At 43.9% G+C, this 14,526-nt stretch overlaps 1 protein-coding gene across 1 annotated transcript in view; it reads left to right on the forward strand.

Annotated features, from left to right (window-relative positions):
* Positions 1–14,526, forward strand: part of Sorcs3 (sortilin related VPS10 domain containing receptor 3) — a 567,524-nt gene that overhangs the window by 161,903 nt on the left and 391,095 nt on the right. The window contains exon 2 of the mRNA XM_076834163.1: positions 13,212–13,279. Coding sequence (XP_076690278.1) covers positions 13,212–13,279 — 68 coding nt within the window. The remainder of the gene's footprint in view (positions 1–13,211; positions 13,280–14,526) is intronic.

The raw sequence follows: 14,526 nt of genomic DNA on the forward strand, positions 1-14,526 counted from the left end.
TTCCCACAAGCTCCTTGTTCCAAAGCCACCATTTCCTTAATCTGTCACTTGCATTTTATCAGGCACCAAATTCTGAAAAGTACTTTCTTAACAAAGGCTCTGCTTTTAAGGATGACTAATGCTTCTTAATTTCTATATTTCTTATCCCTTCCTTGAATCATGTAGGAAAAGATATACCTGTGTTTGGTACTGACTCCTAATTCTTCCTGTTATAAAACTTGCATCTTTTCTCATCTGGGCAGTATTGATAATGCTAGCTACCTTTTCTCATGGACGCATGCATTTTCTAGGAGCACCAAGCTCACATAGAGCACCAAGCATGGTGGTTGGCACTTTGGATGCTTAGTAAATGCTAGTTCAGCCTTTCTGTATTTGTTCTGCTCTTATCTAAATGACTCTTTTCTATCAAGTCATGCTTTTGTCTAGAGACCTAGTGTTTTCTTTAACTAACATCCCATCAAATACTGGTATATACCTTTGTCTTTTCTAGAAGTCCCTAGATAATAACAACTCCTTGCAACTTAATACAGTCATGGGTCCTTATTTTCCCTTCCTTCCCTGTATGATTTTTCTTTTTCCCTCTTGTGAACATTCTTGAAGTCCTTTCAATAGGCCACCTTGAACCCTCCCTTTTAGAGAGGGTAGGCAGAATAGCTTATCTAAGGAAAAGACACCCTTGAAAAACAGTATTCCCAGCAAAGAAAGGGCTGAGAATTTAAATTTTCCTGTCTTCTGATCCTCATGAGGATGAAAATCTCATCCTCCATTGGGATGTCTTGGTCAGCCAGGCCCAAGTTTATCATCTCCTATGAGACCCGTTTCAATTCAATACATGTGTCTCTCTTGTTAACAGGTGCCATGTCAAGGAAGTGCATGATAATACTCTTAGCATTTCTGTCCTGAAGGGACATATTTTCTAATGGTGGGAATGTATATGCAAGTAGAAAATTATAAGACGATGAATAGCATAATTGGAACTTATTCCAGATTAGGGGAACTTAGATCAAGGGGAGATCAGTTCTGTCTTGGGAGACAACAGGGCATGGCTAATCTTTGAGCTAGAGCTCGAAGGGTGAGAAGGAGAGCCTCAGGTGGTTTCAGAGGAGTGTGTTCAAGGGAATGGAGGATGAAATGGGAGAAGAATGGGTATTCCAGTGTGACTGGAATTTAGAGATCATTTTGGGACAGTGACTCTAGAAGAGGTTTAAAATGACAGTGGGGTCCAGGTTAAAAAATACTTTATGCTATGCTGAGGAATTTGGCTTTGATCCTGAAGGCAGCAGAAAGCCACTAGAGAATATTTGGACTGATCTTTACTGTAGACAGGTCATTCTGGTGTAAGAAAGGACAGAAGAGTGAGGATCAGAAATTAAGTGAGTTATTTTGAAGGCCTCCAGGTCATCTAGCGACTGAATCCAGTGGTCCATTCTCAGTCTTCCTTGCATGTGAGCTATCGCTGCTTTTCACACGGCTGGCCACTCCCTTCTCTTGAAATGCTTTCTTCACTTGGCTTCCAGAACCCACACTCAGCTGGGCTTCCCCGGATCGCACAGACTCTGCTGGGTCCACCAGGGTCTCTGACTCTAGATATTTCTAAAATAAGAGACTGAACATAGGAATTAATTATGAGGGTACTCGAAAGGCCAGAGGAACAAGAAACAGAAAGGCAAAGTTGCTCAGAGATAAGTAACAGCAGGAGACATGGTACCCCATACAGGAGGAGAGCAAACAGGGCAGAGGGCCAAGGGTCTCCCTTACCCAGGAACCCCCACCTAGATTCCTGCTGTGCGTGCTGAGGTGCATGCCAGGAGGAACTCAGGACCCCCCACTGCTGTTGCTTGCACCATCTCTTGTGCGCTGCTCTTTGCTGTCACCAGAAACCAGACCCTTGGAAGGAGTGTGTCTCTCCACAGGCCACATGGCAGAAAGAAACTGGAAACTGGCCTATGGGAGAGTCTCCGAAGGCAATCTGCAGGCCTGGCTACCTACCATGCACAGGAAGGACCATGGGCTGAGAGCCCACAGACAGCACAGGCTGCCCTTCGGCTGCTGTGAGCATCTTCTCCACCCCTCTGCTCATATTGACACCGTGGTTCTGCCTAATGTAAAGGACCAGCTTCCTATACCACAAAGATGCTTTCACTCTCTTCTAAGAAAGTGACACACAGGGTCTCATTCGTCACTGCACCTTCTCTGGATGATGGTAATTATTTTTGTAGTCCTGTCACAGTCCTGCATAGATATTCTGTAACCTAAACTAGTGTGAAATTAACCAACATGAACACATTTTTTTTTTTAAATAAAGAGCCTGAGAGTAGGAAGAAAGAGAATAATTAATGGGTACATTCTCTCTGTTTCCACCTATCATTTTTCTCTCTCTCCCTCTCCTTCTCTTTCTTTTTATCTATCTACCTACCTACTTACCTGCCTGCCTGCCTTCCTACCTACCTATCAAACATCTATCCTTATCATCTGTATATTACACATACACCTAAAACAAACAAGGAAAAGATGCGTAGTTGCAGTATGCTCGTTTCTGATCTAGTCATGAGGCCGTAGTTGACAGGCCAGCTTGACTTTCTTTTGAGCTACTTATCTCCTATCTCCTATAGCCCTTGCAAGCACCTCAGATGCTGAGGGTTTTCATCTGATAGTGTGATGGAACAATCCAGACCTTTATTCCTGAACGGTCTGAGTCCCTAATAATTTTGCATTCCTTAGTTTTCCATTAACTTTTACTTTGGGACATGAAAATAATAAGATGACCTGAAATTGATGAGAGGTTCAGCAATGAGAGGTTTCAAACACCATTCTCCCTGTCCTCATTGTGTGTCCTCATTATATATCCATCTGTGTCCTCTTGATAATAGGGACAAATCACCCCAGCCAGTATGAACACTATTCTTTGTCCACTTGTAGCATGAGAAGCCAAAAAGCAGATGAATGCTAGTTTCAGCCTTTAGTTCAGTGGGACAGAGGCCGTGTTTTCTGGTGACAGTTCCTATTTGGGAACCAAAACTGCTATATCAACAGAGCCCAGAGTTGGGGTCCTGACACCAGTATTCTGTGATGGCTTATTGGGCATGACATTGAGAGGAACAACCCTACTTTTGACCCTGGATAATCAGACCTTCATGTTTTGACGATATTTTGATCACATCTCCATCTTGGAAGACAGCTCCTACAACCCCATAAAGGCGAGTACTGCTTTGGAGTCTTCAAAAATCCCTCCAGCTATTGTATCAGGCCAGCTGCTCCTGGGAGATCAGGTTTGGGAAGGTCTGAATTCCTGGAACATGTCTGTTACTGAACTTTGCCTGCAGTAACAGAGCTCCTTGTCAGAAGTGACGTTGGGTGGGACACAGTGGCACTGAATAAAGCCTTCTGAAATGGAGATATTTGGGCAGAGAAAACAATTCCAGGGAGAAGTTCCTCCTTCTATGACATGGGAGGGGTGCAGGATAACCACCTTGCCACCAGGTTCAGCACTGGTTTCTCATGTTAGCAGCTTGGGGACACGGCCGTGATAATATCCATGTTTCAGCTTTGGTGAGGTGTGTTCTCATAGAGCCTAGGCAAAGCCTCCATCTCTGCCACACTTCATACAGGAACCCACAGAGCAAGCAAGGGGTAGCTGGGGAAAGAGGCCGTGGGCCTCCACAGAGGAAGCCATTTGAGCACCTGGTTGAGAGTTTTCTGTGGGATGAATACCCACTGGGGAGCATCCACACAGGACGCAGACACCCACTGCACCAATTTCAGAGTCCAAACACACTGTCTTCCTGCATTAATGCCCCTGCTTTTAGTCCTCATATCCTACTCCGTCTCTATTCCGTCTCTTGGCGACTGAGTCTTGTCTTAAGTCTTTAAATTCCATCTGGTCACTGAAAACTCTCAAAGGATGGTTCTAGCCCAGGCTCTCTTCCCCCGACCTGAGTTTAGCTCACTCTTTGACTTTTCCATTTGAATATCTCTTCGGCATCTCAGACATCATGTCCAAAGCTGGACTCCTAGTCTTTCCTCTAAACCCTCTTCTACCCGCTTTGTCTCATGGAGTGGAAGCTCCATTTTTCCATTTTCTTAGGCTGAAACACACCCTGAATCTAGTTTATCAGCGAATCTTCTTGGCTTTGTCCTCAGTATGTTTAGATCCCACCTTTTTCATTCTCCCTGACTGCTGTTTCTATGTTCCAACCCACGAGGTTCTTAACGTGGTACATAAGGCCCAGTAGGATCGAAACCCCCCCATCTCTCCTTAACCTCACCTCCAAAGACTCTTCCCCGGCTCTGCTTCAGCTTCACTGGGCTTCTTTCTGTTCTGGAATATGCCAGACACACTCCACCTCAGGATTTTGCCTTAGGTGCTTCCTCAGCCTGTAACTTTTATTTCCCAAGGAGTCATGTGACCCAATTTCTCACCTCATTCAGGAGTTTGTTCAAATATCAGTTTATCTGAGAGGCCTTTCCTGGGCTCCTTAGTGACTTCTGCCACCTCCAGGCCCCCAGGACCATCCTTGCCTGTCAGCACTTTCTCCCTTCCACCTGTTATCCTCCCCTCCCCCAACCTTGGCTCCCACCCTCTCTGACCTAGTGTCATCTATTTATTTATTTATCTCTCCGGTTCCAATGGAAACTTCCTGAGGGCACAGAAGCTGTTTTGTTTTTTTTTTTTTTTTTTCCCCCTCACTTCTGAGCACATAACACTTGACCTAAAGGAAGCATTCCATCCAATACTGGTTTGGTGAATACCTAAAAAAATAATGGAGACTGAGATTGGGCTATGCAATGGAGGGCGACCCATTTCAGGAAACTGTTTGTCTTGCCACGTGTGGGATGAACAAGGAATCAGGGGTTACACTGAAGTTTTGGCTGAGGCCACAGAGTTGATGGTATCTTCTTCAACAAACCAGGGAGAGGAGCTTGCAGTTTTGCAAAAATTCATGCATGATATATATATATGTATATATGCAGCCGGTATCTTTTTTCACTATTTAATGTCTTGTCCCCAATGGACTGTAAAGTCTGGGTAGGCAGGAAGCACTGTTTAGATTATTTTGGACACCAAGTGGGTACCTAAATGTCTTTGGACCATGGGTCAGTTGGGCTTGGGATTATAAATGTTCAATTACTACTCCATCAATGGGGAGGCTTCTAAGTGGGAGAGGATACCAGGATTCACAGAACTATGCTGAGATGTTATTTTAGCATCTTGTTTATGTTGCTATTGTTGACTTTTTTTTTTATCATACTGGGGATGAATGCAGGGGCACTTAACTCCTGAGCTACATCCCTAGACTGTTTTTTAATTATATTTTGAGAGAGGTTTTCACTAAGTTGCTTAGGACATCACTACATTGTTGCCTACTCTTGATAGAGAAAGCCAGTCAACTGGCAAGGGGCAAAGAACTGTGGAGTTGGGGCAGGATCAAGGAGGTAGTGTCCCTTCATTTCTGATTGCCTTGATCATGCCATGACCTGCTAGAATTTTAGCTCAAAGGCCTACCACAGAGAGAAGTGATAAAGAGAAGGATATTTACTACCCTGATTAGTATGTGCTATATACATGTGTTGAAATACCATGCTGTATTCCATAAATATGTACAATTATTGTATGTAAATCGAGAGAGAGAGAGAGAGAGAGAGAGAGAGAGAGAGAGAGAGAGAGGGGGAACTGGAGGGGGATTGCAGAGAGCTCCATGGATTTAGAGGCACCTAGATTTCAGAAAGGTTTAATGAACTAAAGTAATTTTCCTTCTGAGTAAAATTTTACAGGCCTTAAAGGTCCTCACTTCACTGAATGTGCTCACGGGTAGGAGCGTCCTAGTGATTTATGAATTTGCAGATTATGCATTATCCTTTCAGAGGACAGGAATCCCCCGGGGCTTCCTGCCTGCCTTCCCCAGCTGAGTGGAGCTGGTGAACACACCAGTTCTGATTTGCAGCCCCCTGTTTTGCAGCTGGGTCTACAGCAAAGGGGCATTTTTTTTTCAAAGCTTCAACTCTGGAACAGACTCCCCTCCCCACCAAATAAAGTGTATCATTATTCCATTTTCAGGGAATCGGGCTGGGTCTTGCATGCAACCCTCTGGTTCAAGTTATTTCCGTGTGGCGGGGCAGGCCCCAAATAGGAGGCAGAGGACTGGGACCAACAGGGTCAGTGAACTTAGATACTGAGAAATTTAGAAGAATTCTTGGGTGAAATAGAAACTGAAATTTCCTCATATAGGAAGCCCCTCCCTCTGAATATCACTCTTCCCCACCTCGATGATCCTGGAAGGCGGCAGGGAAAGATGACTGTACATTTGATGGCAACAAGAACTTTTTCTCTTTTTAGTACAGAACATATTGTGCATGGCACAGGGAGGGAATACATAGATGAATGAGAGAAGGGGAAAAAGAAACAAAGCATTAGTTGCTGGTATTGTCTTTGTAGCTGGCCTGAGCCTCTGGGGGCAGCAGAAGACACTAGATGTTTAGGGACAAGACAGTTGGAGGCGGATGGTCAACATAGATAGTGACAACTGATTTTGTAAGAGGCCACCTGTGTCCTTTATTGTCACCTTACTCTATAATTATTCCTACATTTCACATTCCTTTATTGTACACCTTCTTTTCGTTTTAAAACTTTTGTTAACCCATAATTGGCCACACCAAGTGGAGATTCCTCTGTTCTACCCGTGCCCTTCTGGTTCCCCTCCGCCTTCCTTCCCACCGTGGCACAGCCTGATTGACAGCGCTCAACACACAATTGCTCTCCCTTCTCCAGGCATGGACAGCTCTGTACTGTTTCTCATTCCTGGAGTGGAATTCCTTCCTCTGCTCTTTTATGTTTACCCCTATCCAACTTTAAAAGAAAGAAAAATACATAAGGCTGGTGAACAAGCCAACTCTGTCTCAGGGGATCCAAATTCTGAAGGCCAGCCCACACACCCCTCCTTCATGAAGACTCTGCTGATCACATTTCTGGACTTAATTGCTTCCTCTTCTCAACTCATACAGCACATCATCTATACCTCGCTCATGCATTTATCATCTCATCCCCCCCTTTTAAAAAATTGTCATCTATTTATAATTCATTTGAAGACCTTGTATAGTTCCTGCTGTGTGTGAAGCACCATGCATGACATGGGGGACACAGAGTTGAATGACACCTGATTTCTGACCTCAAAGAGGTCTCAGTCTCACAGAAAAGACAGTCATACGGAGGCGTCACATTGACTCAGAGTGATAAGAGCCAGAACTGTTATTCTAGAGGAGATGTGAGGTGCCAATTTAAAATAGGGTTGTATATGCCTACGTCTATATTTTTGTAAATATGTATGAGCTTTTCCAACTGCATTTAGACACACACATATCCACACACGTGGGCTTCTTTCCCATTCCGTGTGTATGTACGTGTGTGTAGAACTATGAGAACAGAGAAGTGCTATTTACTCATGAATTATTCCAATTTATTTTCATTTCTCTTACTGTCTAAAATTCCCCCAGGCCTGCAGCCAGTTAGGTCAAATAGGTACTTATTTGATAAAGCTTATTTGACAATCCTGGGTCTCCTAACAATTTGTCTGGTTCGTTTCTCACCAGACATCTCTGTTTTCTGTTTCTTTACCCAAGAACAAAGAAAACCAAAGTTACCATCATCCCTGGGCCTTGAGCTCTGGATCTTTTCCTAAATCTCAGAGTTTAGCAGGGGCCTTTGCAATTCACATAAGTGGCACTCAGTAAATATTTGTGGAATTCATGAAAGAATGACAAATTCCTTGATGGCAAGGGGTTTTTCTCTTCGCCAGGTCATGCTCATTACCTTGCACACAGGCCTACCTGGCTGCACAGAGGAGCGCTAGTTTGGAGAAAAATCAGCAAGTCTGGGTCAGAGAAGCCCAGTTGGGATGCTGACTCTGCCTCTTGCTGGTTGGGTATAGTCTATTTAACCTCGTGCCTCTGTTTCCTCATCTGCAGGATGGAAATAAAATATAGTGTCTATTCTGTTCCAAAGGCTTGTTGTGGGACTAAGAACTACTCAATGTAGTATTTAGCACATAGTAGGGGTTCATTTAATATTTGCTCTCTGCTTTTTCTTATTTGGATTTACTGTCTGCTTTCGTCCTGAGGACATCAGCCTGGCTTTGCTCTGGATCCAGGACCAACCCTCCCGCTTTCTGCATGCTACACGCAGCTGCTGGTGTTCCTGGGCCACATTTCTTGTTTCTGATTTGAGTACTTGCTCAGTAGCCTGGGCTTTGTTAGGTGAGTTTGGGGACATCTGCATTTAGTTTTCTTCCCTGGTAATTCCCCGCTCACTGATGGCCTTTGGGAGGCTCGGAGTGGTGAGGGAAGCTGGGTGGGCAAGATTTCTTTTCTTCTCGGTTTCGTTTGCTCAGTACAGAATGTCTTAAGCCTAAAGGTTACATTATCATCTCTTCATGACTCTATTAACGCCCTTCTGTACTGGACTCCGGGAAAGGAAGCATTGGTACTTAATTCTCAGCACTTTGACCTTTCTTCTGGGGAAGGCTGGTGTGATTTCACTGAAATATTTTTCTCAGGCCTCCCTAGCCGTTTTTCTTGTTCATAAAATTACATTAAAGTTAGAGGAAGGGGTGCTTGGCCAGATCAGGATCTCACCAGGGTGCCATTGTTCAGAGGAAGGAGAAGAAGTGTGGTGGGATGGAATCTTTCTCAAAGCATGGTCCCCTGGTCATCACAGGAAGATTTCTGGACTCTGCCCAGGCTCCACTGGGTCCAACTTGTTCAGGGAACTTGCACTTCACCAGCCTTCCAGTGACTTTTTGGCTCCAACCTACTCATAGAACTGGCAGAACATGACACTGGGGCACTTAATCAAGGCCAGATACTGCGGAGACTTAACCTTGAACCAGGACCCCATTGTGCACCTCTGTTTTCATTTCCTTATCTCCAAAGTGATGGTCGTCAACTAGCTTGACACTGCCTCCTGCTGCAGTCTGTGAGTTCCCACCAAACACCAGCAGTATCTTTTATTGACTCCAAAGTGGTTCTTTTGTAAGAAACTTCAATATGCTCAGTCTGTCTGTGAAGAAGACAGAGGAACAACACACGATCCACCCTCAAGTCGTTCACAGTCTGCTTGAGGCAGCAACTCGGGTCACATCAGAAGCTTTTAAAATAGTGGTTAAGTGCTACATTATGTGACTCAGTTTTAGAGAAATGGAACTTCAGAGGAAGAGATCACTGTGAAGGCTGGGGTAGTTCAGGGAGGCTACCTGAAAGAGGTGGCCTTTGGGCTGCTTCTTGAACAATAGGCTGGTCAGCACAGGCGGTGACATAAAGTGACCCAGGGAACGATATGGCAGTACCGCATGGAAGAAAATGAAAATGAGTATGTTTGGAAAACCTGAAGGACCTCAAGAAACTTAGATTGCTTAAAGCAAAGGGACAGGATTTTGAATCCTAGTAAAATGACTGGGCCTGGATTTCTTCTGTAAGCAGAAGGCACCAGTAAAAGGTTCTGACCAAGAATATTCATGAATTAACAGGCAAAACTGAAACAATCTGTCATGAAGGCAGAAATAATATTCACACAAGTATGAAAGAATGTGTTAGTCTGGATCCTCCAAGAAGCAGGCACCAAGATAAGACCCAATGTCCAAGAAAATTATTAGAAAAAAATATGCCCGTGAATGAGAATGGAAAGGAGCCAGAAGAGATTGGAACAGCTGCTAGACTGAGATGCAGGCCTGACCCCACGTGAAGGAGACAGGCAGGAAGACAGGAAAGCAGGCCGGAAGTTCAGAAACACGGAAAGGGAATCTTCAAGTCATTGTCACCCATCCGAGGAGTCACCTGTCATCCAGAAGTGGTCTGCTTTAGTATCCCTTCATTAGCTGGAAGCAGCTCTTGGGAGGTACAGACTTGACAAGCAGGAAGCAATGAATTTTGGAGCACACAGCTGTGGTCTTTAGTCAGTTGGAAATTGTCATGATGCAATCTCATGGCAGCCACTGAGAGGAAGGACCAACTAAGGAGACTCTAATAACATTCTTTGGGATGGATGGCCTCCAGAATGTCTGAGTGTTTGTGGTGCTGCCTCTGGGTAGAGGTCTTCCCCAGTCCCCTGTGACTTGGTAGTTTCTGCTCTTAGGTATCAGTTTGGATTAGGAAACCTTGCCTGGGAGCACGGAATTGTCTGCTCGTTTGTGGAGTCACCCTTAGGAGACTGTGGGCTCCACCAGGGCAAGACCTGGGTCCTTTCTTTCTATATCTCCAGGGTGTAGCCTCGTGGCCAGAATTTCAGTTACTCAATAAAGAAGAGAGAAGGAAAGGAGAGAGGGAAAGCAGATGGGTGCTTTAGGTTTTGGATAAGAAGGATTTTCTAGATCTAGTTGTTAGAAGCTTTGTTGGTTAATTGGAACCCTTATCTCCAACATCTTCTCTTTTGACCTGAATTTTGTGCTTTTTAGAGACCGTTTGAGGTCCCTGAAGGCTTGATATATTTGGAGAAAAATGGAGTGATTTGACTTGGTCCTGCAAGGGCCTAGATGACCGTTCTGACTCATTCCTAATAGATTAGCATAGTTTGGAGCTTGTTCTTTTAAAACTTGGGCTGTCCTACACTCAGATACCTGAGCTTTTACAAGGTAACTCTGAGAATGACTTGGTAGATGAAAGGTCACCAAATGAAAGGCAGAAGAACTCTGTTAGATGTGTGTACATGGGTCTGCGTGTTTGTCTGCGTGTATATACAATTATCTGGCTTGTTGCTACCTGTATGGTTGGGGAGATTATGGATAAGAATAATTCATTTCATGTATGGAGATTCCTTAGAAAATTTGGAATGGAACCACCATTTGACCCGGTTTTCCCACTTCTCAGTTTTTACCTAAAGGACTTAAAATCAGCATACTATAATGATGCAACCACATCAATGTTTATAGCAGCTCAGTTCACAATAGCTAAGTCATGGAACCAACCTAGGTTCCCTTCAATAGATGAATGGATAAAGAAAATGTGGTAAATATACACAATGGAATATTACTGAGCTATAAAAAAGAATGGAATTATGGCATTTGCCAGTGAATGGATGGAGCTGGAGAATATCATGCTAAGTGAAATAAGCTAACTACCCCCAAACCAAAAGCCAAATGTTCTCTCTGACATGTGGATGCTAACACATGATAGGGGAGGGGAAGGAAGAGCAGAAATTCATTGGATTAGACGAAGGGGAATGAAGGGAAGGGAGGGGAATGGATTAGATTCATTGGATTAGACAAAGGGAAATTAAGGGAATAGGAAAGACAGTAAAATGAACTGGACATAGCTTTCCATGTTTATACATAAATACACGATCAGTGAAATTCCACATTATATACAACCACAAGAATGGGATCCTAACTAGAATAAGCTATACTCCATGTATGTTTAACATGTCAAAATACATCCTACTGTCATGTACATCTAAAAAGAACAAAACAAAACAAGAAAAAAAAAACTGTAAAAGAACCATCACCAACAACTAAGCCAACTAATTAAAATTGTATACTCAGTTTTTCACAATCTCATAATTTTTCATAGGAACATATGAAATGAATAGGAAGTTCTAATTCATCAGTTTGAAATCTACATATTAACAGGGCATCTCAATGTATCATAAATTTTTAATTTTTATGCAAATACAAATTATTTATTCCTTACTTTAGAATATCCATATGACATCAAATATTTGGTATTATAAAAAACAAAAAAAAGGATAATTCACTGCATAGATTAAACACTCCTTGCTGTGTGCTGTGGTAATAAGGCAGCTTGGTGCATTCTGCTATTTTGCAGATAGCCATGCCATTGATGATGTTTCTCACCAGCCTGTTATTCCAGTCATAGGACACAATCTGGGGAGAAATCTGAGCCCTCTGGGAATGGCCTCCCACAAAAGTTAAATGTCCTAAGCCCAATTTGCCATGGACTCCTTTTGATCTATAATGGATACCATCCCAGCCTCGCATCTTTTTCTTAGTTTACATAGGAGAAATAGAAATGGGGCTGATTGACCCCATGGAGTGTGAGATGAGAATAAATCTCAAAAGTGAGCATTTTGTTGTTAGTTAAGTGCTATAAAAATGTTCAATATAATGGCTGATTATTTTTCTTTAATCTTAAATGGATACCTAGAATGGGAAAGTCCCATCTTGGTAGCAGAAATTCATTATCTTGGAAAGAGTTTAATGGCTTCTGTGCAAATGAACTGGAGGAAGTTAAATTGTGGAATGGGAAGGAGCTGAGAAGAGTGAAATGAGTTGTGCATTAAATTTAGATAAACACGATTATGTGTAACTGGATTATCACGCGTGCAGGCAGGCGCTGTGTATTACCCACCTGCGTTTTGATTAAAACAGACTCAGGTGCAGGCACTTAGCATTCTTAGAGGTAGAAAGTTGTACCTAAGCCACTGTCCAGGGCACTTGAGGGGCGGGCAGGGCAAACGTAGGTATTCGAGTCCAGTGGGAGGAGACTAAAGGGCCCAGGAAGACACTCACCAGCCCAAGAGTAGTTCAGAACACCACTAAGTCGAGCTCTCTGGCACATGGAGCTGCTTCTGGATTTTTCACTTCAGCTGCAGTCAGGGGAGCGGTCCTGGAGTCCTGTGAAGTCCAATGACCTGCTTACTGCATGGTGGGGCAGATGCCACATGATCAATGGCAAATGGCATCAGACGATGGTGGGGACTGAGCCTACTGCCATTCAAGTATTTATGCCTGCGAAGGCCCTACTGATGGAAACACAGAGTCTCTTTGAAGCCCTTCTGTAGACAGACAGAAGCAGACCCAGTTCCTTCTACCCCTTTAGATCCAGTTCTGTACATCAGAGTCATCTTGAGATCAAAAGCAAGTCTGTCCCTGATCTCTGGGTGACCTTGGTATTGAACAAAGCCAGCTGGCCTGGGCCTGACCTTGAGGGGGGACAGATGTGGAGAAACAACTGTCAATGCCCAATTAATTCCTGTTGGCATGTTTTATTTCAAATGCAGAAAACTGCCAGGATTAAAATAAATGCCACCAGTTACAGAGATGCATTAAATTAATAATTTCCCCCCTTGCTTGATCCCCTCAACTTAACGGATAAATACTAAGCCCTCCTCTGGGTGATAGGAGATGCACTGTATACTGCTACACAAACTAAAGTAAGCTTCCTTTGTCCCTCTTTGTCCCTCTCCTCTGCCCTCATCCCACCCCTTGCAGGTCATACTGATCCTGACGAAGCTGTACGACTTCAACCTGGGGAGCGTGACTGAGAGTTCTCTTTGGCGGTAAGTGGATTAGAGATTCTTAAGGAGGTGCATTGCTTTGGCTCTGGAGAAATGCAGGCTGAACAGCTGGGAAGCCAGTTTCAGAAGGAGCTGAAGATCGGCCTCCTCCTGGAAGCCCACTTTAATGCATGGGCAAGCACCTCCTCCTCTGAATTAATTCCCTCTGTTTATATCTTCTGAGTCCAGCACACATTCTCCGCACCTTGGCACCTTGGCACTTCTATAGTGTCATTCTGCTGAAGAAGGAGGGGTCTGGCCAGAGAGGTCAGATGACCACAGCTTCAACAAGTAGAAACCCTCCACAAGGGGGCCCTCTGCTGCCCAAGGAAGTCTTGCCATGGGTGTCAGCCTTGGCCTAGGGACAGTGTCCAGGCCTTTGCATGTGGAAGGTGTTGTGGTTCTGGAGCCCCAGATCCCAGTCTGTGTGGTCACTTTCATGGTTCCTAGGCACTTTTACCTTGAGGGGCACTTTTCCCATAAAATAATATTAAAATAATATCATTTTATTAAAAATAAAATTTAATAATAATTGGTAGCAAGACAAATACCTTAATATCGTGGATTAAAATTTCAGCCTAAAATTCATTTTTTTTCTTCTTAATTTAAAAGAACTTAAAATATTTTGAGGCCCCTGAAAGTATTGTGATTGCTAGACACTGTACCTTCTATGCCTAGACCACCCTGGTAGCAGTGCTACCAGGGGATGAGGGAAGAGAGGAATATGGGTGAGTTAAGAAGGACTTTAATGAAGCTGTGACACTAGGAGTTCCTCTGGCTAGGAAACTATGTGCCCTTATATATACCTCTTTACACACCCACTTACCTACATTCACACTTGGACATGCTGATGTCCAGTCACACTGGGCTGCAGCAAGTTCCACCAGCCAGGGTGACTTGGTGCTTTACACTGTCTGCTCATAGCTGTGGGACTCAAGGGGTTGACCATTTTCTCTCTCAGGTGTTAACACTGGAGAACACTGTCACAAAAGGCCATTTTTTTTTTTTTTCTAGCTGCATCCTTATCTCTGTGCTATGTCCTAAGAATTTCCTTGGGTCTTAAATATGAGGGGTCTGGGGTGTGAGATGCCTCTTCACCTGACCTGCTTATTTGCAGAGAAATAGCCAGAGCCTCTCTCTGCAGGAAGGGGGACAGTCACGGCATCTATTATATACTTGGGGGCTAACTGCTCATATTGATTGAGGCCGGCCTCTCTTTGCACAGGATGTCTCGGATCTAATTTTGCTGC

This window comes from Callospermophilus lateralis, chromosome 15 (genome assembly GCF_048772815.1).
Source record: "Callospermophilus lateralis isolate mCalLat2 chromosome 15, mCalLat2.hap1, whole genome shotgun sequence".
Classification (NCBI taxonomy): domain Eukaryota; kingdom Metazoa; phylum Chordata; class Mammalia; order Rodentia; family Sciuridae; genus Callospermophilus; species Callospermophilus lateralis.